Source organism: Ceratotherium simum, chromosome 5, assembly GCF_057802395.1.
Source record: "Ceratotherium simum simum isolate JZ-2026a chromosome 5, ASM5780239v1, whole genome shotgun sequence".
NCBI classification, from domain to species: Eukaryota; Metazoa; Chordata; class Mammalia; order Perissodactyla; family Rhinocerotidae; genus Ceratotherium; species Ceratotherium simum.
The window spans coordinates 93,441,666-93,468,726 of record NC_141904.1 but is presented as its reverse complement, the minus strand read 5'-3'; the positions used below and the strand labels follow the sequence as shown (position 1 = coordinate 93,468,726).

Below are 27,061 nucleotides of genomic sequence, written 5' to 3'. Positions count from 1 at the left end.
ACTGTGTGCCAGGCTGTGTCTTTGAAGTTCCGGGTACAGAGGAGAACAAGATGGATGAGGTCCCAGGTCCACGCCAGGCCAGTTTGTTCTCTGAGCCATCCCTTGCTCCTCCCTGCTCTGCTCTGTATGGCGGGGTGGTGGAGGGAAGCCTTGCCCTGCAGGGCGAATTTCCCGGACCCCCTTGTCAGCTGGGCTGCTGCTGATTCAGCCGATAGGAGGCTGTGGAGGGAGACAGGAGGGTGGGGGGAGGGAGAAGCCGGGTGTTTCTCACCCTTCTTTCCCGCCTCAGGTGGCACCTCGGCTGTGGCTCTCTCTCTTCTGTGGCTCCAGCTCCCACGGACAGGCCTGCTGAGCATCCTCTGGGTCACCCCAGGCCCTGGACACAGGAATACTACCTCCTCCCTTTGTCCCTCCAGCCCTGGCTGAGGCAGCAGCTTCCCACTACTAGTTCCTGGCTCTCCGTCCCCTGCTCTCAGCAGTTCCACCACCTGCACAACCACGCTCCTGCGTTACACTTGTAAATTGTTTTAAACTTCCCAAGCGGCTTCTGTTTTCCCAGTTGGCCCTGGAGACACTGCCCCTCTCTTCACGCCGTGTATATTAGAGTAGAGGGAGACAGACAATGAACCTATAGGGAAACAAATAGCTGTGGTAAATGCTATGAAGAAAAGAAAACAGGGTCTCCTCCTAGGGGATGAAGTTCCTCCTTGGGGCCTGGGGGCAGAGAAAGGCCATTGAGGAGAGAAGCAAGATGTGCAGGCTAGAAGAGCAAAGAAGAAAGACATCACTTATTGGGCACTTACTATGTGTTGCCCCAAATAATGACAGTCTTTACAAGAACTCTGGACATAGACATTTGTGGCAGAGACTGCTAGACATCCTTCAAAATCCACTCTTTCCTTGTTCCATAGGAGAATTTTGGCTGAGCACACGGCTTCCCAGATGAAGATTACATTGTCCCGCCTCCTTTGCTGCTAGATATGGTCATGTGACTATGCTCTCGCCAACCGGATATAAGTGGATGTGTCAGTTTTCAGGAAACTTACTTAAGAGACAGCTGATGTGCACCTTTTGTCCTTTTTGTTCACTTCCTCCCTCCTGCTCCCTGGAATGTGGACGTGATGGTGAGACTGTAGCAGCCATCTTGGTTTATGCGGTGATGTTGGTAAAAAAGGCCATGAACCGAGAGCAACAAGACAGAAGAAATCCTGGTCTTTGACACCAGGGAGGGACACCACAGCCCTGGATCACGTCCCACGGAATTTTCACATGACAGAGAAGTGAATCTTGTTGTTATGTTCAGCTGAATCTATTCCTAGCAATACAGCACTAATAATTTTATTTGATAGTAGAAGAAACTGAGGCTCAGAAGGGGAAAGTAACTGGCCCCTGGTCTCACAGCCAGTCTCATAGAGCGGCGACTCAAAATCAAGGCCCTCTGCTGTCAAGACTCTTCCCACTGCACCATCCTACCCCCGCATCACGCACCCATTTATGCAAGAATCCCCAGGAAATGAGCCGAGCCTCTGCATGTCAGCAGCCCCAGCTCTCTGTCTGGCTTCTCAATCCAGTAGGTATGTGTGGCTCTTTGCTGATAACTATTGTTCCATTTATCTACTGCTGCATAAAAAAACTACCCTAAAACTTACTGGCTTAGAACAGTTCACTAGTATTATATCTCACAAAACCGTGGGTCAGGAAATTGGACAGGACGCAGCAGGGGTAGCTCGCATCTGCTCTATAATAGCTGGAGCTTCAGCTGGGGCAACTCAGACGGCTGGGGTTGGAACAACTGGCTGGGTAACTCTTTCTCTGCATACAGTCTCTCCACCTGGCTAACCTGGGCTTCTCCAGAGCATGGTGGCTTCAGGGAGCTGGATTTTTTAGATTCATCTCATTTACATCTCAGGATCCCCATGGAGAGGGTTTCAAGAAACAGGGGGTGGAAACTACCAATCTTTTAAGGCCTAGGCCTGGAAACTGCAGTGTTACCTCCACCATCTTCTCTTGGTCAAGTAGTCACAGGGCCCACCTCAAGGGGAGGGGACATCCCTCTTAGAAACAAAGAATTTGTGGCCATTTTGAATCTACCATAAATCTGATTACCAGGACTCTTTCAGTTGTAAGAGCCAAAAACCCACCTCAGACTGCCTAAAGGAAAAACAGTGGGGAGTTGTATTATTGGCTTACGTAGCTGAAAGGGCCAGGGATACATCTGGCTTCAGGCACAGGGGTTCAGGTAGTCTTGGGGAGTCTTGGACCTGACCCCAGGCTCCAGGGCTACCTACCTGTCTGCCCAGAGGCTTCCCAGAGCCTGCAAGGCCTCTAAGAGTCGTCTGCACCCTGGCTGTCACCCACAGCTGGCTTGGCCCCCCCCAGGAGGTGGTCCAGGAAGGCATCTCAGGGAAGGCAATATTTGGGCCGAGGCTCGAAGTATGTGGAGGAGCCATGTGGCTATCCGGGCAAAGGCAACAGCAAGTGCACATGTCTTACAGTGGATGTGTGCCAGATATGTTTGAGAAATAGCAAGGAAGCCAGTGGGGCTGGAGTTGAGCAAGCAAATGGGATGAGATTGTGAAAATTAATAAGCAGAAACCTCATTTAAAACGGGGTCAAGAGGCCAGAAGAGGGAGCTCTCACATCCTACCACTCAAGGTCAATTGCAGACCCAACAGGAAGAGGCTCACTTTGCTACCCCAGCAGGAGGAAGGAAGATTTTCTCTTTGCCTGGCAACAACCCAGCCAATGAGAGACTGTCACAATTCAGCCAATGAAGAACTACTACACTTCCAACTCCCAGTTTCCTCCAATGGACTCTTTGTTTATAACAGCCCCTCTCAACTTCCCCTCCTCTTCTATAAAAGAACCTTCTCTCCATCATTCTCTGAACTTGCCTGTGGTTCGCCACAGTTTGCATGTCCCAAATTGCAATTGTTTGCTGTTCCTGAGTAAAGCCATCTGGTAAAATAACTGTTTTATTTTTAAGGTCAACAAGATCAAAGAGGTGATGAGGGACCAGATGGTGTTGGTGCCTCTGAGTGAGGCAGGAGCCATGGGAGAGTGCAGAGCAGAGCAGGGGTGGGGTCTGACTCACATTTTTACAGGATCCCTCTGGCTGCTGTGTCTGAATGGACCGTGGGGAAGTTGGGATACTTCCAGTGAGAAAGCTGGTACAGTACCCCAGGAGAGAGAATGGCAGCTTGGCCCAGGCGGTAGCTGTGTTAACACTGCGAAGTGGTCATATTTTGGAATAACAGACCAAAGGTGGGTGTGCGAGAAGAGGATGTCCCCCATGACCCTGGCTTACACCTCACTAACTTCTAGGGAATTATCGCTCTGGCCACCTCCCTGTTCACTCTGGCCTCGTTTTACCCTCTTCAGTCTCTCCTGCCCATAAGGTGGCAGACTGACTTTCAAAATGCAAGTTTAACCCATCTACCGAGGAAATTCCAGGCCATTTTTTTTTTCATCTTAATGGTCAATGCATTTATTTCCACGTGATTCCAAAAATATATAACTAGCCCATTGAGCCCATGATTTTGTCAGTAATATAAATTTAACCTTTAGAAACAATTTGATTTATAAAGACATGAATTCATTTAAAGAAAAAGATTAATAAAAATAGCACAGGAGGGGAAGAGATGTGGCAAACAATTCTGAAGATGGTATTGGACACGACTGAGCTTTGAGGGGGCTCCCAGCACACCTGGGCCTCTCCTCCATCCCAGCCACAGGGAACTCTGCCCTTCCCAGGATGTGCTGAGCCCTCTCAGCCTCTGGCCTTTGCACATGCTATTCCCTCTGTCTGGATGGCACATGTTGCCTCTGAGATGTTTTTGTAAGATTGTTACTCTTTTTCACATTTAAATTTTTAATTCATCTGGAATTCATTTGGATATACAAGAGGGGTCCAATTTTATCTTCTTGCAGACAGATGTTCACTGGTGCCAGCTCCATTTACTTCACAATCTACCCTTTTCGCCCTGAGTTGAAATACTACCTTTGACGTATATTACATTCTCCTATATACTGGAACCTGTTTTTGGATTCTCTGTTCTTTTCCATTGTCTTTTTCTCTGCCAATGCCACATTGATTTGATTACAGTGGCTTTATAGTATGTTCTTATTTCCGGTAAGGCGAAAACCCCATGTTATTCTTTGTCCAATTTTCCTTGGTTATTCTTGGGCATTTACTCTGCCACACAATCTTTGAGGTCATTTTATCCAGTCTTTAAAAAAAAAATCCCTCTGTTGGTATTCTAATTTGAATTACATTAAATTTATATAGAAAATATAGGAGAACTGATATTTTTATGGTATTAAGTTTTCCATCCAAGAACATGGCATGGCTTGCTCTTTTCCAGATCTTATTTTTAAATCTTCCAGAAGATTTAATCCCATTTATGTTTCTATACTTTTACTTCATATGTTTCATTTCCATAAAGAATATACAGTACTGTTTCGTGTTTAAAATTCTGCCAGTTCTTTCTTTGACTAAAACAACGTGTGCCTTATGTCTATGCATACAGTGTAACTGCTGCAGGGCACTCCATCCAAAGAACGTCCCACTGTTTGTTTATCCAGTACCTTCGAGATGGGCCATTAGCTTGCATTCAAAGTTTCTTTTTTAATTTTGTTCTTTTACAAATAGTGCCCCATGAATATACTTGCCTACATCTCTTTTGCTCACGTGTGAGGGTTTCTCACATGCCTGGAAGACGAACTGCCAGGTCATGTGGCATTTCTAGCTTCAATTTTCCTAGATACAACCAAATTATTCTGCAAAAAGACTTGTACCAATTTACATTCCAGCCAATAGGGCAGAATTCTTGTTTCCTTATGTTCTAGCCAGTGATTTTCTCCCCAACTTCTCTTCTTGGCAAACTTCAGTTCTTCTCCATCTTTATTTTTTAATCAAACAAATTTTTGTTTTTGTGATTTGGTTTTTAATCTTTTATTGTATAGGATATATATGTGTGTGTATATCTTTCTCTATCTCAAGCTCTGTATATCTTTCTATGTATCTATCTGTCTACCTATGTGATTTTAACAGTAATCAAAGCTTAGACAGTGACATCTTCCTCTGATCCCTATCCTCAGCCACCAAGCCTAGGCCCTTTTGTAGGTGCCAACCATTGTTAACAGTTTCTTCTGTTTTCCATCCAGAGGAATTCTATAAATATGTAAGCAAATATGTATCTATCTTCTCTTCTCATCCCTATTTTTAAATCAAATGGCAGCATGCCATGCTTACTCTTCTGCACCTTTATTTTTCCACTAATTCTATCTTGGGATCATTCGATACCTGTACATTAAGAGCTGTCTTTTACTTTCTTCCTTTTTTTCCTTTTTTTTTCTTTCTTGTGTGTGTGTGTGTGTGTGTGTGTGACAGCAGCATAACATTTCACTGTTTGGCTGTATGACAATACTTTGAACAGTCTCTTCTAGATAGCATCTTTTGTTTCCAGTCGTTTGCCATGATGTTCAAGGCTGCAGTGAATTTCCTTATCAATTTCACTATCAGATAAAGTCCTATAAATGGAACTCTTGGCTCAAAGCATAAATGTATTTGTAAACTTGATGGTCACGTGGCCCCTCCCACCCCAAGAGTGCATCAGTTGACACTCCTGCCAGCCTGTCTCCCCCAGCAACATACATGTTCCCTTAGGAACGCAGTAGATAATCAAATGTTTTGATATTTGCTGATACCGATAGGTATAAAATGGTATCTCAAAGTGTTTTTTAATTTATTTATTTTTAAAAAGCTTTATTGTGGTATAATTGACATATCATAAAGTTTATTCATTTTAAGAGTACATTTTAATGAATTTTAGTAAATTTATGGAGTTACAATCATCACCACAATCTAATTCTAGAACATGCCTCTCATCCCAAATATCTCAACATGTTTTAAAATTTCATTTCTCTGAATGAGATTGAGCATGTTTTCATTAATTTAAGAGTGATTTCTATTTCCTTTTCTATGAATTTTCTGTTCATACCCTTTGGTATTTTTTTCTTATTGATTTGTAGGCACTCTTTCTATATTTTGCTCCCAGACTAGGGTAAGTGCCTCTTCTCCAACAAGCACCCTGTTCTTCCACATAGGCTGGAACTAACAGAATCTTTTGATGTGCCTGTGCCTCCACCACCCTGTGAGTTGCTTGCACACAGTGATCATATCTGGTTTCATTCTATGTCCCCCACCTCGCAGCATAGAACCTGGCCCAGAGTTGGTCTCTGCAAACAAGCTTGGATTCAATATTTGTAAAAATATGTTCTTTTCCCCTCAAAGCTCCTAACACAATTTATTCTGATGTATGTATCTGTGTGGTGAGTCATGTCTGATTGGTAGTATAGCCATTTTGTTCAATACTGTATACCCATGGTCCAAAACAGTGTGGCCCAGCACACTATTTAAAAGTGCTGATTTGATTCATTATTTAACTAATTAATTACTAAGTGGCACCTGGAGGGATAAAGATATTGGAAAGGATACACAAAAGGATGCAGAGAAGGAAGGCCTAAAGAAACACAGCCATAGCACCCTAGAGGGAGGTTAGCAGAGGCAGACCTGAGGCTCAGAGTAGGAAAGTGACTTGCCTAAGGCCTCCCAGCCAGGAGGGGTGTGTGTGTGTGTGTGTGTGTGTGTGTGTGTGTGTGCGCGCGCGCGCGCGCGCGCGCACTGAAGGGGAGTCCTGGCCTGAGAGCCTGAGCTACCCCACACCTCCTCTTTCCGGAGGGAACTGGGCATTCCTGAAGGAACAGGAGACTAATTCTCGGAGGCCCTGGGCAAGGCCATCTCAGTTTGTCCCAAGACCACCTGGGCAGGGCGAAGCTTAGCCTGGTGCCTGATGAGCCCCTTCCAGCGCAGAGATGGGCAGGCCAAGTTCCTCCCTGGAAGCCATTCGGACTGTGGCCTTTTCTAGGCTCTAGACACCCCGCTGTCGCTGCCCACCCACAGCAATTAATCATTGCCACCTCATGACAACTCTGGTATAATTATCTTGTATCGTGAGTGAAGTCTGGCCTGGCGGCCCAGGACTCCCCGGAGAGTCCACGGTCCCCGAGGATGTGAGGCGAGAACTGTTCCCTGCCCTCACGGGCACGGCAAGGGCACGCTGTGTGGGGCCTTTGTGGCACTCTCTCCCTCATTCGTGGGCCCCTCTGGACTTGCAGGTTGGGGCAGGTCAGTGGAGCCAGGCTCCCCAGGGCTAGGGAGAGCAAAACGTGGGAGGAAGGGGGAATGGAACAGCAGTAAAGAGAAATGAGAATGAGGAAGGCACACGGTCTTGCTCTCCCGGCCCTCATTCACTCATTCCCAAAATTGTGACTGATGCCAACCAACCGTGAGACACGATTCCAGCCACTGGGCTACTGCCTGGAACTGAACAGACCCGTCCCCCAGGGAGCCTAGCATTCTGGGGAGGAGAGCCGGCAAAGGGCAAATAGACACAAGATGATTTTACATAGCCCTAAGCACTATAAAAGTAGTATGGACTGAGAAAAAGCAGGGCAGAGGAGAGGACTTCGCTCTCCAAGGAATGACATTTGAGCAGAGGTGAAATGCACTCTGGGTAGAGGGAACAGCAGACACAAAGAGGGAACAGCGATACAAAGACACATTCCCTGGGGTGGGAATGTTCTGGCCTATTCAAAGAACGGAAAGAAGGCCACGTGGCTGGAGCAAGAAAGGGGGAAGCCCCGTCTGATCGGTCAGCAGGGCTGTTACACGGGTTCCAGAGGAGTCTGGCTTTTATTCTAAATTCAGTGGACACATTTCTAAGAAGTGATTTCTTGTTGCCAACATGGCCTTTGACAGTTTGCCCGTCTATAATTTCCTGCCCATTCATCCATCTTTTCAACAAACACTTACGGAGCATCTACTGTGTGCCAGCCTGGCCCTGGGGACATAGCAGTGACAAAACAAAGCCCCTGCTTCTGGAGAGCCCATCTCTTGGAGGAAGGGGCCCCTGCCCCAGCTCTTCTGCCTGGACGACTCCCATTCACGCTGCGGCCTCTCAGAGACCCCACTCGGGACGCCCGCGGCCGCCAGGTGGCGCTCTGCACCTGCTCATGGGCAGCCGCTCGGGGGGCTCAGGGCCCAGACCCGACCCACGCGAAGGAGGGGCGGCCGGGCGAGGCCCGCGCTGTAGGTTGTGTGACTTTGGGTTTGACCTGCCTGGAGATGAGCTAATCCCGCGGTATAATAGACTCTGGGGAGATAGGGAAAATGGCTGCAGCACTATCTGCGTCGCCATGGGGACCATCGCGCGCGCGCGCGCGCGCGCGCAGGCGGGGCGCAAGCCTGGAAAAATACAAGCCTTTGTCGGCGGCGGCGCGTGTCACTCAACGGCGCATGGACCTCAGACGTTGGGGCTCGGATCTTTCTTAGCTCAGGTCCAGAACGAGAAGGCTCTGGGTCCCTGGCAGGGTGTGCCCCCCTGAGGAGGGTTGGGACCCCTGGGTGTTCCTAAACTCCTCCGAACACCTCTCCCCCCTACAGACCCGCACACTCCGTTTTCTGTCACAAGCACTCATGTTACACAGCACATCCCACTCCTTCCACTGTGGCGTCTATCACACCCGCACACACCGTTCTCTCCCCTTTGGCTGTCTCTTTCCCAAGCTGGAGGGGGGCCTTGCTCGAGTGTCCAGTCCTGAGCCTACACATGCAGACGCCGGACAGACCCCGACGACCGCCCTTCCCCTTGCCCTTCTCGCAGCGCACCCGGGCACACCCGGGCAGATAGATACACAAAGACACAACCAACCTCATGCAGATCCGTGTACACTCCAAGGCACACCCTGGGGTGAACGCTGACACCTGCACACTCACTCCTGGCAGTCACAGGCATGCGTGGATGCACATGCTTACAAGCATGCATGCCCCCAAAACACTGAGTAGGCGGGGACACCTGCAGGCGCACACCACTCTGGAGAGTAAAACACCCATGCCTGAATATGCCCATATACACCCGCCCTAGCGGCAGGCGACACCACCTCCTGTGTGCACCGCTAAACAGCCTCATCGAGGGCAGATACACCGAGGCACTCACAATACACTCATCCACCACACTTGTACACACAGATTTACACACCTACTCCTTTACACACGTGTCTACCCACGCTGAGTGACATGCATGCGGACACATTCACGTGCATCACCCCTTCCTCTGTGCACCCTCAACCAGCCTCATCTCGGTGGTCTCCAGGCACTCACAGTGCACACGCCTGCCACGCGTGTGCGCATGGGCTTGCACAAGTGCACTTTCTTGTAGCACACTTGTTTGACATACCTGCATGCACACCAAAACCCTTGCTTGTTCAGTGACCATCCACTGGCACACCCGCATGTCCATCCAAACACGCCGGGCACACCCGGGGGGCGCACACTCGGGTGCCCCGTACAGGCAGGCAGGCAGGCAGCGCGGGCACCGGGCGCCCGATATGCCCCACGCGGACGGCTATCTGCCTGCCCATCAGCGCGCAGATCTGCGGTGGTAAATGATGCATTCGATGGCGGGCGCATTTGTTGTGCGCACTGTGAAAGGGCTCCGATAATCTGGAAGGCAGAGATAAGGAACACCATTTATTCCGCGGCACTTTGGAAACAATTCCCAGCCCTGTACAACCCCATTCTCGGGCAGCCTCCGGGAGCCGGGAAGATAACGATTGGCTATTCATTATCTTCGCCGGGAACAAAGATTAGCCGGCCGAGATGAAAAATTACCCCGGACAGCGGCGCAGCCCCACACGGATCCCCCTGCCCGCCTCCGCCGCCGCCGCCGCCGCCGCCGCCGCCGCCTGCGCCTCGGTGCCCCGCCGGGCCCCGTGGCCTGGCGCTCGGTCTCCCGTGCTCTCGTTGGCGCCCGGCAGTGCCGAGCCCCTGGCTGTCTCTCTCTCTCAGTCTGTTCATCCCTCCCAGCCCATCTTTCGTGTCCCCCCTTTTGCCTGGTTCTCTCTGGGGCCCTTTCTCCTCTCTCCCTCCTCCCCTCTCCATGGCTCTCTGAGTTTTGCGGCGTTCTCCTCTCTCATCCCATCTCTCTATTTTTGTCTTGCTTCACTCTCCACTCCTCTCTGTGTCTGCCTCTTGTCTCTCTGTCCATGTCTCTCTCTGGGTAACACTTTCGATGCTTTTGTTCCCATCTCTCTGACCCTTTCTCTAGCCACTTTTTAGTTGTTTTGTTTCTGTCTGTCCCTGAGTGTCCCTAGCCCACCCCTCCACTCCCCACCAGTGTCTCTGACCCTCTATCGCTGTCATTTTTTAAAATCTGTCCTTGGGTCTCCCTATCTTGTCCCCCCTCCCTGTCTCTCTGGGTCTTTCCATTACTGGGCCTCCACATCTCTCAATGCACTCCCACCCTAGAGGGCCCCACATCTCCAGGTCTCACATCTCCTGCCCTCTCAAGGCATGTTCCTGACCACAGACCAGAGGCTGGGAGACTCCAGCCAGCTCTAGCTGGCTCAGCCCAGCAGGGAGATGGGGGTGGGGGTGGTGAGGGGTGTAAGACCTGGAACCCTCCTCTGAGGAAACAAGATAGAACTAGAAAAGGCCCTGTAGACACTCAGGCCCCCTGGGTTCATGGGGGTTTGCTCCTGTGCCCCAGGACTGGCTCCCCCATGCCCCGCCCCCAAAGAGGCTGGGGACCTTGGGAGCGGGTGGCCCCCCCCCCGAAGGCCACCTCATTAGAGCAGTTATTCAGCATGGCGCTGGCGTTGGCAGATAAGCCTTATCAGCTCATCTCCCCCTCCCACAGACAGACAGAAAGTGCCCTCGCAAATGGCACCCTGGAGCTCCACTGGCCGCCTGCCATCCCAGTTAGGGAAGGTGTGGATGGCGGGCAATCTGGGAAGACACACATACTGTGTGTCACCCAGGGACACCCTCCTCCACAGACCACAGACACAAGGTAACACTGGGTAGAGAAACACACATAGTTCAAAGATACATTCATACACACAGATGTGCACATCTCAGATACACAGACACAGACACCCTCCCCAACACACATCCAGTCCAAACATAGAGCGATACACAGATATGCAGACACACTCAGATACACTCTTCGTCCTCAGCATCAGTTCAAAGATACACACCTGTACCCATGGTGTTAAAGACAGACACACACAGACACATGGACACACACCCCAAATCATAGACACACACTGCTACCAACCTGTGCAGGGGCACACACCAATTTATAGACAAACTCTTGGAAATACCCACTTCCCATCACATGATTCATGGGCACAATGATCTCACAGATATGCAGCCACAGGGACACACATCCAGTTCCGCAGATACATTCTCCTGCATGCACTTATGGGATCATGCTCTGAAATAGCCACACACAGTACACAAACTCTCTGGGATCCCACAAAACTCTCAGGGACCCACAATACACTGATTCTCAATACACCAACTCTCAAGGACCCACAAGAAGAAACGGGGATACTAATATACTCAGTTTTGCAGACTTTCTATGTGCTCACAAATGCGCATAGACACACATGGGCACTCAGGACAGTGCATGCACACCCACACCCTTGCTTATTGCACAGAGCACATGCACATGCAACGCAGTCACCACCAGCTTCAAAGAAAGACCCACAGACAGCATGTGCCCACAGAGATGGGGAGCCGAACACACCCCTCTGTGGTATACCTGGGCACACTCTAGTTCTCCGAGGGCCACAGCCTTCCCAGTCCTTCTAAGGCAAAGCACCTTCTCTTTGGGCCCAAGATCCAGGCCACTTTCACTCTCCCTGGGCAGCTGGAATGGAACTCAGGAGGACCCCACTGCGGGGTTGAATTTCATGGTAGGGACTTGGGAAATTCAAAGACTAGACTCTCCTAGCTCACAAACCCAAGTGCTGTCTTGAGGTGAAGACCCACACCCCAGCTCCTCCACCACCCAGCCTTCCAAGGACAAGCCCTCTACTCCCTTCCTGGCTCCCTCCTGTGGAGGGTTCTTCTGGGATGGGCCAGGGAGGTGCCTCAAACTCCACTCCTAAAATGCTCCGGAGTTGCAGAATTGAGGGGGGTATAGGTGGGGAAGAGAGAGCGAATGTGTCTACACTTAGCCAAATCAGCCTGGAAGTGGGAGAGTGTGCCGGAGTGTCAAGCAATATTTGAGTGTCTGCACGTGTGCATATCCGTGCGACCCAGATCTCCTGTCTGAGAATGTGTGCTAACGCGTGTGTACAGATGTGTGCGTGTCCGTGCGAGCACTACTAGAAACGGGTTAGAGAAGGAGGAGCAGGGGTCTGTGTACGTGCGCCTGTTCCCATGGCTCGTGAGGGTCCCCGGGGAGAGTCTTGGAAGAGAGACGTCCGGAGCTTGCTGAGCGTGCATCCCTGAGAGCAGGGGTGCGCATATGTGCGCCCCTGCGAGGGCGGGAGTGGTTCGGAGTATGGGCAAGCAGAGTGTGTGCGCCCTGAGTGCCTGCCGCCCTCGGCCGCCGCAGGGCTGCTGGACCAGGGAGACGGGGCGCAGAGCCCCGGGCATCCTCCTGCCCCCTGCGGCGCTCCCGCCCCTCAAAGTGCTGTCGAAATAAAAACCAGCGGCCGCTGCGGCCGCGAGGGAGAGAGAGAGGCAGCGGGCGCGAGAAGGAGGTAGTGAGGCCACCGGGGCTCGCCGCTGGCGTCTCTATCTCTTGGCTGCTGTCACCCCCACCCCAACCGGCCCCCGTCGGCCACCGGGCGAACAAAAGCGGCCCGCCGCGCACCAAGCGGCCGCCCGGAGCGCCGCCCGGGCCCTGCTGCTAGCCCGCCCCGTGGTCCTGTGGGCCCGCCTCGCCACGAACCGCGCTGTGAGCCCCGCTCGGCTCCAGCCCCGTCCGCCCGGGGGCGCCGCCCGCCGCACCTCGCTCGGTAAGGTCTCCCCTCTGCCTGGCCAGGGCCCTTCCCCCAGGCTCGGCCCACCCGGCACTCTAATCGCACCGTCTGCTGGCCCAGTGGCCCCTGACATGTGGCCTTCGGGGCTCGCCCCGGCCCTACCAGCGTCTGGAACCTCAGGTCATAAGGGCCTCAACCTGACGGAGTATTTGGGGAGCTGGGGACAGCAGGCCGGCCTCCGGCCTCCCTCCTTCCCATTTCTCGACAGAGCCATAGGCCGCGAGGCCCGGTCATTCACAGAGCCTCGCAAAGGCCCCTTATCCCGGCCCCGAGCTGGGGTCTTTGTCTCGGCTGCCCCCCACCTCCGGGCCGTGGCGGCGGATGTGCCCGATCCGGGCCTCCGAGCTGCGGCTGCACCTGCCGGCTGGTCCCGTGCGGCGGCTTTGCGCGGCTTAACCCGGCTCGCTCCTGCGTGCGCCCTGGCGCGCCGCGCCCCGCAGCCCTTTATACTGCGTGGCTGGGGTGCGTGTGAGGGAGAGAGCCGGGGCTGAAAGTCTCCCGCCTGCCGCAAGCCGGAGTCGGAATCCATTTAGTGCGATTTCAATAAGAATGGGGCCGCCTCGGGCTCGGGGATCTGCTGCCGGGAGGCGTAGATGGCGGTCTGGGTCTGTCTGGACGCCGGGTATTTAGAATCTTTTGGCGGCGGCCAGGCTTGAACTCTAGGTTGCCCCAACCACGAGGGGAAAGGTCTGGCGTTCAGAGCCCCCGGGTGTGGCAGCCGCTCCTTTCCCGGAAAACACGGAAGGAAATTCGTTGTTTTGGAAAAAGTCTCCCAGGGTCGGGAACATCTGGAAGTGAGCTCCGGGTCTACACAGGCACCTGGCACTGGGATTCGTTTATGAGCAGGCAGGATTTGAGAAGCAGGTAGGGCCAGTGCAGCTGCCCAGGCGTCTGGAGAGCGTTTCCCAGTCGGGTTGACAAATTGCAAACAAATTGCATCTAACGAAATGGGTTTACCAGTTGTCATGCCGCTGGGCCGCTGGGCGCTCTGAGTAAACGGTGCTGGTTCATGGAGGAGGGAGAAACGCCATCTGATTGCAGGTCTCAGCAGGGCTCCTGGGGGAGGCTGTCCGGCTTGGAGGTGGGAGTTAGAACCTGGTAAGGAGATACAGGATCTCCGAGGTGCCTTGATCCAGGGCTCTGAGACATCTAGGTCGTTGGGCCCCGGTCTTTACGATTCAAAAAGGCCCAGGAGACTTATGGGGTGGGAGAGCCAGCATGGAGGCCAGAGGAGAGGGAAACTTTAGATTTGGAGGGCTGAAAGTGAACCCCAAAGAGCAGGAGAGGCTGTTGGAACCCTGGTCCCCACATTGGGGAACCCCTCTGGAGGGATGGCTGCCCCTGAGCAGATCTGAGGCCTTGCCCTACAGGGGACTTCTGAACTCCTCTGGCTAAAGCTGCCCCCACTTCCTCCTCAGTACCCCTCAAGGCACACTGCCAGTATGAGGCAGGGAGGCTGTTGGGTTGCAAATTAAGGCAGCCCCTAAGCAAAGAGATTTCTTTGACAACCACCCCCCCCAACACACACACTGCCGGCCAATTAGATGCCCATAGGAAAAGGCAAGAAGAATTACGTTACAAAGAGGGCAAACTTATGGTCCCAGAGGGGCCACCTCGAATGAGCGAAGTTTAAACAAAGGGCGCCACAGGAGGGCTATGTGGGACCCGGAAGACTGGGCAGCTAAGAACCCCGGCCCAGGCGGGTGAGGCCCTCTAGAACTGGGCTTCCGATCCCGGCCCCCAGCTCCTGGGCACAAGCACCCCAGCGGCACCAACCACGCCCCGCTGGAGAATCCCGGGTCACTTGAAAAAGGCCATTAGAAAATTCAGTTTCGCTGCTGCCCTTCCCCAGTCCTTCGTGAAATCTTGTTCCCATGTAAGGGAAGTGACAGCTTCTTAGTGGGATCAAAAGGCAGCAACCTGCCTTTGCAACAACCCTTGGGAATGAACAAAAAGTGAAAAAGCAATCGTGTCCCTCCAGAGAGGTTCTGGAGACCCCAAAGTCCAAGGCCGTAAACAAATAAATCTGCTCTCCTCAGACCCAAGCATGGCCCCCCCTTGCGACCCCAGCAGGTCCTGGGGGCTGCCCTGACCCTCCCCGGACCTTTGGGCAGAAGTGATAGGATGGTCTCTGGCGCCTAGTGGGCCAGGCGCCTGGCTACTGTCCCTGGGTCTGCCTGGCGTACCCGTACACTCACGAGGGGAGGGGGCTTCACTGGCCAGCTGGGCGCCCTGCTGCCTGGTGCCCCGCTTTTCTCTCCCAGGCGGGTTCGTTCCTGCGGGAGAACGCGTCAGTCCCGCGTCCAACGCATGAGTTCCAATCAACGCAGAGGCCTCGGCCAAGCCGGCTGCCTGCCTGCCTTTTCGAGGAAGGCAACCCCAGGGCCTCAAGACACCAGGCAGGGCTCCCCTTTCCCTTTTTTTCTCTAGGCCTGGATTTCGGGAAGGGAGGCTGGTGCGAGTCTCCCGAGGTCCCTGCTCACGCATTGCTTAACTGCCCTGCTAAGCTCCTCTGCGCGAAGATTTTCTGAGCCGCCGAGCGGGGTAATTAAATCCCTGCCCGCGCTCCGTTCTGCGCCAGGCCGGCGGCCAGCGCAGGGCTGCCGTTCGGGCAGGGGGCCCGGCTGGGCTGGTCACTTCCACCCCTGCGGGGTCACTTCCACCCCTGCGGTGGCCAGGACGCTGCCCCAGAGGGGCTTCAGGCTGCCTCAGAGAAGCTTGAAGACGAGCTCGCGGTGATGAAACTGCAGACCCACCCAGAACGGGGGTAATTTGGGCCGCATCTTTGGGGGAAAAAGGCGAATTACCTGCTTTCTCAAGGGCTCGAAGCGGCTGCCTCCCAGCCAGCCGAGGCGCGGATCTCGGAGCCGCGGGAAGCTTCCGCTTCGCTCCGGCGGCTTCCCGCGCTGGGTCCCGGAGTTCGAGTTCAAGCGGGGCAGCCTTGCCGGACATGGGGGATTGTTCCCGGGCCGCGGTGTCTTTGAGAAACTCCCGCTAGGCTCCGGGGACCCGAAACAGGCTCGAGGCTTCGCGGCAACTGCATTTTACTCCCTGATGAAGAATCGTAAGCTAAAGGCAGGGAGGAGAGACAGACGTACGGAGAGGCAGCGGGTCCGGGCCAGACGGCGCGCGTTGCGGGGAGCGCGAACCGGGAGGCACGGAGGCCTCTCACCTGCCCGGCCCGGCCGCCGAGGCCCGGCTCCCGCGGCCTCACGCTCCCACTCCCGGCCCCGCCTTACCCGGCGGACGCCGGCCTCCTCTCCCGCGGAGCGGAGTTCTGAGAAGCCCGGGACCCGCGCGCCCCAGAGAGGAGCGGGGCGGGAGGCGCAGCGGGCGGCTAGGGCCTGCGGGTCCCCAAGGGCCCGAGACTTGCCGGTTCCCAGCCGGATGGGGTTCTGCGTCCCTGGCCGCGCACTTTTACCTGCGCCAGGGCCTCGGACAGACGAACGGACAGCCAGACGCAGAGGTAGGAGGAGGCCCCCGGCCGGGGCCCGCGCCTCCTTGGCGCTGCCCAGAGCTGACTTGGGAGAGGGTGACGGGGGCGCGCCCGCGGAGCTGGGCCTGGCCGGGCGCCCCCCAAGCCGAGGGGACCGAGGGCTTTCCTCCCTCCTCGGATTATTAAAAAGTTCATTTCCTGGCGAATCGGGTGACGTCAGGGGCCCGGCGTCGCGGTGGCGGGGCCGCCAGGCCGGAGAAGCCGCCTCCAGTTACCCAATTACCGACTGTCAATCCCGCCGCCCCTCCCCCCACTCTCCCGGGGGTGGCCCGGACCCCTGCCTTCCCTCCTGCCCTGGAACCACCTGGGATTCCTCTGGGTTTCTACCCCGAGAGCCGTGGACCCAACGAGGAGAGAGGGGCTGGAGAACGTCGATTACTCACCAATACCCCGCACCTGTCTCAGTCCCCCGCCAATTTCTTTGTTCCCGACCCTCCCTCCTCGGCCATAGACTCCCTTCGAGCCTCGGTCTCCTCCGTCTGTGCAATGGGAGAGAGCAAGGAGACGCGTGCTCCGGGCCCACTCGACCCACAGAGCTGGATCTCTGGATTGGAGGTGTGTGGAGCGCAGTTCCAGGTGACTTAGGGGACGGAGTTCTCAGACCACCGGCTCCCTTTCCACAGGGGCCGCCATAGGGGCCCCCGGGAGGAAAAAAATGCCTCCTCCTGCCCGGAGGCGTCTCCTTCGAGCCGGCGCCGGCGCCAGTCCGGGTCTCCACGGCCTCGCCCCAGGCAGTTCGGCCCGTTGGTCTGCGAATGCCACGCCCGGGAAGGGGATGCCCCCTCCCCCTCTCTGGAGCCACCAGCCAGGCCACCTCCACCCGGTCAAGCTCAGTCCGAGGCCCAGGTGCCCCCTGGGGCCGCGCAGTTCCCGCCGCTCACCGCTCCTGCTGTCCCGTAGCTGGCCTCCTAAACCCCCGCCCGGCCAGCGCCCGAGTCGGGGGAGGGAACGGTCTGGGTAGTAGTCGGACTCGGCTGGCAACGTTCAGCGGTAAAGGAGGTGGGGTCCGAGAGAATGGAAGGGCTGGGGTCCCGGGGAGAGGACACCCAGACACCCACAGGGTGCGCGGCCCGAGCTCCGGGGGAGGATGCGCCAGTTGCAGATTAGTTACTGGGAGGAGGGCCCAGAGGTTAGGGGGATCCGGGAGTGTCCGCAAAGGGGGCGCGCAGCAGTCGGCCTGCAGGGTGAGGGTCCAGAGGGCGCGTTGGCAGCAGGGGCCGCCAAGAGGGCGCTGGGAGGGGGCCCGCCGGCGGAGGGGGGCAGGCCCGCGGGTCAGTCCGGGCGTGCAGCGGCCCGGGAGTTGCGGGCGCAACCAATGGGGGGCGGAGGCTGGGCGGTGCGCGGCGCTGATTGGCTGGCGCGGGCTTCTTAGGCGTGCGCGGCCCCCGCTTCATGTCTGTGCAGGAGTCGCGAGCTGGCGCCAGGGCGGCCGGAGGATGCCGAGGGGCCGGAGCCGGGCGGGCCTGAGGCCGAGGCGCGCGCTGCCCCCCGCTCCTACCCTGTGAGCCCCGTCTGCCGCCTGACGCGCCGTCCCTGAGCCCACCACCCCCGGGGCTCCCACCGGTGCTGCCCCAACTCTGAGGCCGCGCCCCGTCTCCCCGCAGCGTTGCGTGTGTAAGTTTGGGGTGCGAGAGCTGGCCGGGGGCCTGGGGCGCGCCAAGCTCTGAGAAGCCTCTGCAGGGCTCAAGGCCGGGCCCAGGCTGCGGGTGACTGCTTTGGTGTGCCTTGGTGAGAGGTCCTGATTGTGCCTCCTGGGAGTGCGCGCGGGGGACTGGCATTCAGACGGGGCTGCGTGTGCCTGTTGGGGGGCGGGGGGTCAGTATGTGTATTCGGCGCCAAGGGTAGGTGTGTGCGTGTGGCTAGAATCATGTGCTCCAGTGGGTGCCTAGGGGCCTGTCTCCAACTTTTAGTCTGTGTTTACGTGTTTGTGTATTGGAAAGGTGGGGGTTTAGTGTGAGTGTCTGACTAAAGTGCGACTCGGTGTGCTTTTGTTGGGCTAACTGGTGTCAGGGCTCGTCTCTGTGTATGACCCCGAGTGCACGACTGTGTGGCTTTGGGATTGGGAGTCACCATGTGAGTTTGCGTGGCTGAACCCTCTCCTCCGCCTTTCTTTCGTTTTGAGCTTTGAGCTTTCCTCCCACCCGGGACTGGTCCGTGGCTGACCTCGGCTGGGGCACGGCGGCGAGCGGAACGCCGCGTGGCGGGGCTTCGGGGGTGTCGGGCTGTGGCTGCGGCCCTCACGCCCCCTTTCGTGGCGCAGGGACGCCGCCGCCTCCTCCGCCCAGATCCCGAACCTCCGCCGGCCATGGAGGTGGCGCCCGAGCAGCCGCGCTGGATGGCGCACCCCGCCGTGCTGAATGCGCAGCACCCCGACTCGCACCACCCGGGCCTGGCGCACAACTACATGGAGCCCGCGCAGCTGCTGCCCCCCGACGAGGTGGATGTCTTTTTCAACCACCTTGACTCGCAGGGCACCCCCTACTACGCCAATCCGGCCCACGCGCGGGCGCGCGTCTCCTACAGCCCCGCGCACGGTGAGCCCAGGGCCCGTGGGTGACTGGAAGCCCAGGCGCTGCGCGCCAGGCGCGGGAGGGAAGGGCCCGGCCGCCTGCTTCCCGGATGTAAGATCCGCAGGAATCGGAGCAGCTGAGAAATCGGGGCGGGAAAGGTGGGGGCAGCGGCCTCTTGGGGAGGGTCTGGGCCCGGTGGGGTTTCTGCCCACTTCCAGCTCGCCTGTAGGGGTTTCCTCCAGGCCCTGTCCAGTGGGGTTCTTTCTGTGCCACTTGTTCTTCAACTCCGGACTGGCATTCCTGATTATTGCCGGTTGGGGTGTTAAGTTTCTGGTTTTCTTTGGGGAGGGGGCTACTGCTGGGTGCTTTGTGAGTTGTGGTCCTGTGTATCCGTGTACTGGCTCCGCCCAGCCACAGCGCACCCTGACCCCTCTCTCTTTTCCCGCAGCTCGCCTGACCGGAGGCCAGATGTGCCGCCCACACTTGTTGCACAGCCCGGGGTTGCCCTGGCTGGACGGGGGTAAAGCAGCCCTCTCCGCGGCGGCAGCACACCACCACAACCCCTGGACCGTGAGCCCCTTCTCCAAGACACCGCTGCACCCCTCAGCTGCTGGAGGCCCCGGAGGCCCCCTCTCCGTGTACCCAGGGGCGGCGAGTGCGAGTGGGGGAGGCAGCGGGAGCTCTGTGGCCTCCCTCACTCCCACTGCAGCCCACTCTGGCTCCCACCTCTTTGGCTTCCCACCCACCCCGCCCAAGGAAGTGTCTCCTGACCCCAGCGCTGCGGGGGCTGCCTCCCCAGCCTCCTCTTCCGCAGGGGGTAGTGCCGCTCGGGGAGAGGACAAGGATGGCGTCAAGTACCAGGTGTCGCTGCCAGAGAGCATGAAGCTGGAAGGCGGCAGTCCCCTGCGCCCGGGCCTGGCTGCTGTGAGCACTCAGCCTGCCACACACCACCCTATCCCCACCTACCCCTCCTATGTGCCGGCCGCGGCCCACGACTACAGCAGCGGGCTCTTCCATCCCGGAGGCTTCCTGGGTGGCCCTGCCTCCAGCTTCACCCCTAAGCAGCGCAGCAAGGCGCGCTCCTGCTCAGGTAAAGGCAGGCGCCAGGGACCTAGTGGAACTGGGGATGCTTGTGCTTTCGGGGAGGAGGAGACAGGCTGTGAGGTGGCAGAGGGGCAGTGTCAGTCTCTCAGATCTGGGGATGGGTGGCGTCCCTTTCTGATAGCCCCCAAGAGATGTTTGAGACCCCAGAATGAGGAATAGGGGAGCATAAAATTTCTGCTCTTTTCTTAAGTGTTCCTGGTGGCCCCCAAAGTTCATTTCCCTTCCCCACTCTTGACCCTCCCCTCCCAGGTTGGCTAGTGCCTGACTAGAACACGGAATGGGAAATCCCCCTTCCCTTCCCTGAACCTTAAGTGAAAATTCTAGCAGTCTCAGGACTTAGTATGTGAGAAAATGCAGCATGCAGGTGAGAGCAGCGAGGCCATGTGTACGTGTGTGTACGAGTGTCTGTGAGCTTGTGTGCGTGCTGTGGGTACACTCCAGAGGCTCCAGACCCTTAAGGAATCTGGTTCTCCAACTCCGTCAGTCCAATCTTGGGATTTCGATGGCTGCTGATCTCCTTGGGGGATTTCCCCCAAAGAAAAATTACCAGGACCTGTTCCCGCTCCCTGCCCCCAGGCACATCCTGCCCTCTCCCACCTTGGAGGCCAGAAGGAACGCTGGAACCGTAGGTGCCTCTGCCTTTGCCGCAGGGTTTGGCTGCCCAAGGATCTGGCCGTAGAGCAGAAACCGTGGCAGGTGCGGAGCTCCTGCTGTCAGCGCCTCCTTCCCAACCTCTTTAAGCTGAGGCAGAGAAAGACTTTACAAACTTTTACTCCTAAGTCCAGGAATTAACTTTTCTTGCCTGTATATATCAACGATGTAGTTTAAACTAAATGGGGAAAATTTTCCTGGATAACACGATGCTAAGGCAGCCGTCCGGCTTGGTCGCTGCCGCTGCCACTGGCACCCATCTCCGTCCCCCTCAGGGCCCCGTTCTGCCTTGTGCAGCTAGCTTGCTTTAATTAGTCCTTTCTCCCAAGTTTGTTTTACGTTCTATTTGAATTTCAGATGATCTTTGAACAGCAACAACAACAAAAAACAAAAACCAACAACAACAACAAAAGACCAAGGTCACTTAGTCTATTTAGCTTAAAAACGAAAGGGCTTATTATTTATTTTATTTTAGAGAAAGACACCTTCGATCTGAATTCAGGACTGAATTCTAGGGCCTCAGCAGGAGAGAGGAAGTTGAGGAGAAAGAAGGAAATTACCCCGGACTGAGAGCAGAAAGACAGGGAAGGGGCTGAGGGCATAGAACGTGGAGCAGAGACTGGGGAGATGGCAGACGCAGTAGAGGAGAAAGGAGAGACACAAAAGAGGAGAGAGGGAAGTAGAGAGGGGGCCTGAGTCCTCCCGTACCCAGCCAGGTCATGCTGGAGGGCTCCTGCCCCCACCGCACCGCCGGCAAAGTTTGCTGTCAGTACCCTTCCCTCGTTTCTGGAGCCTGGCCCCACTTCTCCCTCCTGCCCCGTTTCCCTTCCTTCAAGAGGATTTTAAAGAGAGAGATTTGGCCTTAAACTATTCTCTAGATGCCCCCCTCCTGTGGGGGAGACCCCTGGGGTTCCTTTTCCTGCCCAGACTGGAACTAAAAGTCACCCCCGCCGAAGCAGCCCGGCCGAGGTAGAGTGCTGCCCATCTGCGCGCGCCCAGCCCCAGTTCTCCCCTCGCCCGCCCCTGGCTCCCTCCCATGACCTTGTCAGTTAAGCAGGCCTGGTGTCTCTCCCTGTCCCCATTCAGAAGGCCGGGAGTGTGTCAACTGTGGGGCCACAGCCACCCCTCTCTGGCGGCGGGACGGCACTGGCCACTACCTGTGCAATGCCTGCGGGCTCTACCACAAGATGAACGGGCAGAACCGGCCGCTGATCAAGCCCAAGCGGAGACTGGTAGGCAGCGGGCGCTGGGCGGCACAGGGCCGCAGGTGGCCGGGAAGGGGCCACTGGGCAGCACCCAGGGGACGCTAACCTGGGCAGGAGCAGACAGATAATTTAAAAAATAATAATAGTAACAACAAAACTCGTCAAATGCAGTTGCTTCGCCACTTGAAATCGTCTTTTATCATTAAAATCACTTGGATGTCAGTTGGGGTTACCCTTCTTTCAGGCCAGATGTCCCCCTCTGCAGCCCACCAGGTGCCCTCACCCCCCTTCCCCCTCCCCCCGCCCCGCTCAGAGGTCCCCAAAGTTGAATGTTCAAGGGCCCAACTCCTGTCCCCTGGCCTCCATTTAGCTCTTTTTAAAAATAGGGCCATGAAGTAATTTTCCTTGTAGCTCAGGGCAGCTCTCTCTCTCTTCCCAACACACAATCCTCTCATGCTTATTTAAATAAAACACACACTCACCCCAACCACCAAAAAAACCTGTCCTTTATTATTTTTCCATGGAGTCACCTATACTGTGTATTTTCATTTGAGTGATTTAAAAAAAATGCCCTTTCGGATCTCCTGCCGGAGTTTCCTATCCGGACATCTGCAGCCTGAAGATAAGGAAACTTCGTGTATCTGTTTCCGGACTCCGAGAGTTTTTAGAGTCTCTCCTCGGCTCAGTCCTGCCTCTCGCTGGGCTGTTTTGAAATTTCTAATACCCTCCACTTAGCAAATAATGCGTAAAATGCTAAGAATAATAAATATATTTTTTCAGGGCAAAGTGATTTACGAGGCTTAAATCGCTCACTGCTTTGGGGGCCCCCTTTTTTTTTCCTGGAGGGAGGGCAGGGTGAGGGCCTGGGCGGGGGTGGGGGTAGAGGATACGGTGTTGGCCCCTGAGTCAGAATTCCAGCTTCAGGCTGCTTACTCACCCTCACCCTTCCCCGCCCCCATGGCTACAGTCTGGCCAGCCCCTCTGTGACCGACCGGGCTCGGGCCTGGGGCCATTCCAGCCTCTGCTTGCCTCGGCCCCCCACCCCAACCTCTGCAGCCTGTGATTCTCTGGGAAGTGTTGGGGCACTCGTTCTGTTACTGTGGTGCTGGCGCCGGAGAACCCAGGAGAGGGGATCTGCTTTCTTGGATAAAGAGTCTCTCTCCTTCTCCTTTTAGGAGCCTTCAGCCCCCCTTCTTCAGAAACTAGACACTCATTTCTGCCCTGCATTCCCTGAGGGGCTGGGGGCCAGTTAGAACTCTTGAGGTTTGGGGTACAGGGTGCATTTCCAGCATTGATGGAAATGTTCCAGATCTGCACAGTCCGCTGTGGCAGCCTCCAGCCCAGGTTGTGAGTGCTGATCCCTTGAAATGTGGTTAGTGCAGTTGAAGGAACTGAACGTCTAATTTTATTAAATTGTGGTTCAATTTAATCTAAATAGCCCCTGTGGCTGGTGGCTTTTGTACGGACAACATGGCTCTGATTCCCTAAACGTTTTACACCCTGCCCTGGGCAGCTACAGGGTCTCTCTCCTCCGGCCTCAGGGACGCTGACACACCCAGGATAATGGATTTTGAGGGGAGCCGTGTGGGAATGCAGCACCAGACTCGGGGATTCAGGAGGACCTAGCGGCCTTCTAAACCAAAGAGTCTTCTGGGGCCTCAGTTTCCCCATCTCTGGAGTAGGATTGTCTGGCGGTTGGGGGAGGCAGCTAACTTCTTCTTCCAACTCCTGCAACCCTGCAGGTTCTGAGAGCAGGCTTCTGCGAGTTCTTTCCTTTAAAGCGCTGCGAGTGTTTAGTGTCGAATTTTCCAGTGCCGCGGCCCCGGGCTCCCTTGATTGCCCTGTGAGCTCTACGCTCCTGGGTTAAATTGGTGGGGCCAGGGGGAAGGGAGGGCGAGGCAGGGCGTGGGATCCCTGCCTGCTGACACCGCCCTCCCCTCCCAGTCAGCCGCCAGGAGAGCGGGCACCTGTTGTGCAAATTGTCAGACGACAACCACCACCTTATGGCGCCGAAACGCCAACGGGGACCCTGTCTGCAACGCCTGTGGCCTCTACTACAAGCTGCACAATGTGAGTCGGCCCGCCCGGCCTGCCCCACCCCTCCCCGGGGACGCTGCTCTTTGTGCTGCCAGGCAAGGCCCCAGCCGCCCTCTCCAGCGTGGCTTGGCTTGGGAAGCTGCTGCCGCCCGGCGGGGCAGGCTCCAGCGCCAGAAGGGCTTCCCATAAGAGGGGGCAAGCTGCCTGGAAGTCTGCCCCCACAGCAGGGTCCAGCAGATCTAGGGAAGTGGTCTCTCTGTAGAAAACAAGTCTGGGGAAGGGGCGTATTTTGGTTGTGTCGATGGGGGGCGGTGTTGGTACGTAGTGGGCTCATCGCCAAGCAGGGAGCACGTCAGTCCCACCCAGTGAGAAGTGCCTTCTTGAAGTGGCCAGAGTGCTGGCGAGAGGCCTGCGCTGGGTGGTGGGCATCTGGAAGTGGAGCCCCTGGCCTGGACCTGCCTCTGCCCCCTGCCGAAGCTGGGGGTGGGGGTCTTGCTCTGGGAAGGGAACTCAGCCCCCTGAAGGCTTTGTGGTTGCCCCAGGTGAACAGGCCACTGACCATGAAGAAGGAAGGGATCCAGACCCGGAACCGGAAGATGTCCAACAAGTCCAAGAAGAGCAAGAAAGGGACCGAGTGCTTCGAGGAGCTGTCCAAGTGTATGCAGGACAAGGCCTCCCCCTTCAGTGCGGCCGCCCTGGCCGGGCACATGGCACCCGTGGGCCACCTCCCGCCCTTCAGCCATTCGGGACACATCTTGCCCACCCCGACACCCATCCACCCCTCCTCCAGCCTCCCCTTCGGCCACCCCCACCCATCCAGCATGGTGACCGCCATGGGCTAGGGACAGCCCCCAACGAGTGGACAGATGGACGCCAAGGAGGGCGGCCGGCAGTGCGAGGCTGGGTGCTCCCGGGACGGATGGGCCAAACCCTTAGCTGCCCGCCCTTCCCTGAAGACTGATGCAACTCCTGCCAACCCAGTGGAGCCCCACGTGGCCTCGCCTGTGGGCGCTGTCTGTGGCCGTCAGCAGTCACTGTGAAGATTCTCACCAGGGCTAGGAGGTGGCTGTGGCCCGGCTGCTGCCCAGGTGGGGTTTCCATCACAAACAGTTGTTTGGAGAGCAGAAAGGACAACTTGATGAAGAAAAACGGAGGGGGCAGGGGACAAATGAAGGATCCTGTTTTTAGGAGGAAAAGGATTGGCAAAAATAATTTATTTTGCTCTTGTTTCTAACAAAGACTGGGAGACTTGGAGGTCTGAGATGCCCCAAGTTCTCCTGGTCTTCCTGGGCGCCATGTGCCACTTGGCCCACCCGCTTGCCAGGGCTCTGGGGCAGGCCTGCAGGGACCACAGCCTGCACCTTCTCCTCTGGCTTCGCTCTCAGAAAGGCTGAACCCCAGGCTGGGCTGAGCCAACCCAGAGAGTGTGTGCCCTGGCGGCCGGGCCCTGGAGGGCAGAGACAATCACAGGCGGTCCTGCGCAGATTCCCAGGCCAGGGCTGGGTCACAGGAAGGAAACAACGTTTCTTGAGAGGGGAAACGTCTCCCAGCTCGCTCCCTTGGCTCTGAGGCCGAAGCTGCTGTGACCTGCATCTCCTTAACAGCCGGAGCCACAGCCTGCCTCCTCTGCCAGGTGGACCCCCTGTACATACATCCTTTTTCTGCTAACCCCTCAACCCCCTCGCCTCCTACTCTGAGACAAAAGAAAAAAATATTTTAAAAAACCCAACAACCTGCATAAGCTTAACTCGCTGATGAGTTAGTTGTTTTATTTTTAAACTCTTTTTGGGTCCAGTCAATTGTATGTTGCCACGGAAGGCCTTGCTATGGAAAGGAATAAAACCTACAAACCAAGGCTGTAGCTTCGTAGTGATCTTTGGAAAAGTTCTTGGATCCCACAGCCCTAGAATGGGGAGCTGGGGGCCAGGGGAGGGGCTTTTGCTGCTCTTGGCTTTGGGGGCTGGTCTGGCAGGTAGAGAAGGCAGCAGTTGGGCGTGAGTCAGAGCCAGGACCGAGGGAAAGACCAGGACCCTGCTGGGGTCCCGGGAGATGCATGGGTTCTGCTCTCCTTTCCTGTGGCTGTCTGGATCCTTCCCAAGGTACAGCTGTACATACCTGTGTCTGAGCTTAGATTCTGTATGCGGTGGTGGCAGGCTGCGGTGGCCGGCGAGGGCCCGGCCCAGGAAGAGGATTGTGCTGATGTAGTTGACCAAGTGCAATATGGGCAGCCCATCGCTGCAGGGGCACCACAGCCAAAAGTAACTTATTTTGTACTAGTATCCGCATACGAAAAAGAATCAGCAGTATTTTGTTTTATTTGGCTTGTTTTATTTTGGATTAGTGAACTAAGTTATTAATTATGTACAACATTTATATATTGTCTGTAAAAATTGTATGCTCTCCTCCTATTCCTTTCAAGTGAATACTGTTAAGAATAATAAAATACTTTTTGTGAATGCCTCTGGCCTGTCCTGTGGGCTCCTGGGGCTGCCGAGTCCCAGGTGCAGAGATCAGCAGTCAGACCCAGACCGAACTGCTCCTACTGCCCTTTGATTTGGAGGGAAGGGCTCCTGGAATCGGGGATGGAGCCCTGTCTGGCTGGGTCTGAGAGCCTGACATTCCTCTGAATTGCTTCCATCTGAATTTCCTCATTATCACCCAACTGGGGGTCTCAGTGGCTGGGTGGATACTGGAGAGGCTCAGGGAGGCCATGGTTTCTGCAGCCATTGGTCCACATGCTGATCCTTTTCCTGAGGACTCCACTGGGGTCTTGCAGAACCCAACAAAGACTGACACCCCCACCCCTGTCTGCTTCCTCCCAGGTGCCAATCAGCTCTTGTTTCTGAGCTATCTGTTCACCAATGTTCTGTTCATTGACAAACCTGATCACCAATGTCTTTAATCGCTGATGTCATTGATTGCTGTCATCTTTAATCAACAATCTTGGTCATTGGAGATAGCATGACTGATATTTCATGATCAGCGACATGTCTGACCACCAGAGCCTATGACTCTAGACATCCAATTACTAACAACTGATCACCAGCACTTAATCACCAATATTTCATCAATGCCTCTGATCAGTGATGTGTTGTCTGATCACTGACATCCACAAAATGTGATCACCAATGTCTCCAGTAACTGTCCTTGCTCACCAA

The 27,061-nt window shown here is 55.8% G+C and overlaps 2 protein-coding genes across 5 annotated transcripts; one reads left to right on the top strand and one right to left on the bottom strand.

Annotated features, from left to right (window-relative positions):
• Nucleotides 1-2,142: 2,142 nt before the first annotated feature.
• On the bottom strand, nucleotides 2,143-15,852 carry LOC106803877 (uncharacterized). Its single transcript, XM_087431649.1, has 3 exons — nucleotides 15,708-15,852; nucleotides 13,858-13,995; nucleotides 2,143-9,565 (listed from the first exon to the last, which is right to left on the bottom strand). The coding sequence occupies exons 1-3, from the start codon at nucleotides 15,850-15,852 to the stop codon at nucleotides 9,483-9,485; spliced, it is 366 nt and encodes a 121-aa protein (XP_087287775.1). The 3' UTR covers nucleotides 2,143-9,482.
• On the top strand, nucleotides 12,858-26,359 carry GATA2 (GATA binding protein 2). 4 transcript variants are annotated; one of them, XM_004442442.3, is made up of 6 exons: nucleotides 12,858-12,876; nucleotides 18,657-18,930; nucleotides 19,355-19,996; nucleotides 21,748-21,893; nucleotides 23,811-23,936; nucleotides 24,446-26,359. In XM_004442442.3, exons 2-6 carry the CDS (start codon nucleotides 18,702-18,704, stop codon nucleotides 24,743-24,745), a joined length of 1,443 nt encoding a protein of 480 aa, XP_004442499.1. In that variant the 5' UTR covers nucleotides 12,858-12,876; nucleotides 18,657-18,701; the 3' UTR covers nucleotides 24,746-26,359. The 4 variants fall into 4 exon arrangements, with proteins under 4 accessions (XP_004442499.1, XP_087287771.1, XP_087287772.1 ...); XM_087431645.1 differs by lacking the exon at nucleotides 12,858-12,876 and adding an exon at nucleotides 15,955-16,951 and having other exon boundaries at nucleotides 18,657-18,833; XM_087431646.1 differs by lacking the exon at nucleotides 12,858-12,876 and adding an exon at nucleotides 16,832-16,951.
• The last annotated feature ends 702 nt before the right edge of the window (nucleotides 26,360-27,061 follow it).

Excerpts from the sequence above, each read along its gene's own strand:
- LOC106803877 (XM_087431649.1), bottom strand. The coding sequence starts at position 15,852 with ATGTCCGGCAAGGCTGCCCCGCTTGAACTCGAACTCCGGGACCCAGCG. Across the intron at positions 13,996-15,707 it reads TCGAGCCCTTGAGAAAGCAG|GTTCTAACTCCCACCTCCAA; the intron begins GTAATTCGCCTT and ends TCTCCTTACCAG. Across the intron at positions 9,566-13,857 it reads GCCCAGCGGCATGACAACTG|ATTATCGGAGCCCTTTCACA; the intron begins GTAAACCCATTT and ends TCTGCCTTCCAG.
- GATA2 (XM_087431645.1), top strand. The coding sequence starts at position 15,955 with ATGAAGAATCGTAAGCTAAAGGCAGGGAGGAGAGACAGACGTACGGAG. Across the intron at positions 18,834-19,354 it reads AGCTGCTGCCCCCCGACGAG|CTCGCCTGACCGGAGGCCAG; the intron begins GTGGATGTCTTT and ends CTTTTCCCGCAG. Across the intron at positions 23,937-24,445 it reads TCTACTACAAGCTGCACAAT|GTGAACAGGCCACTGACCAT; the intron begins GTGAGTCGGCCC and ends TGGTTGCCCCAG.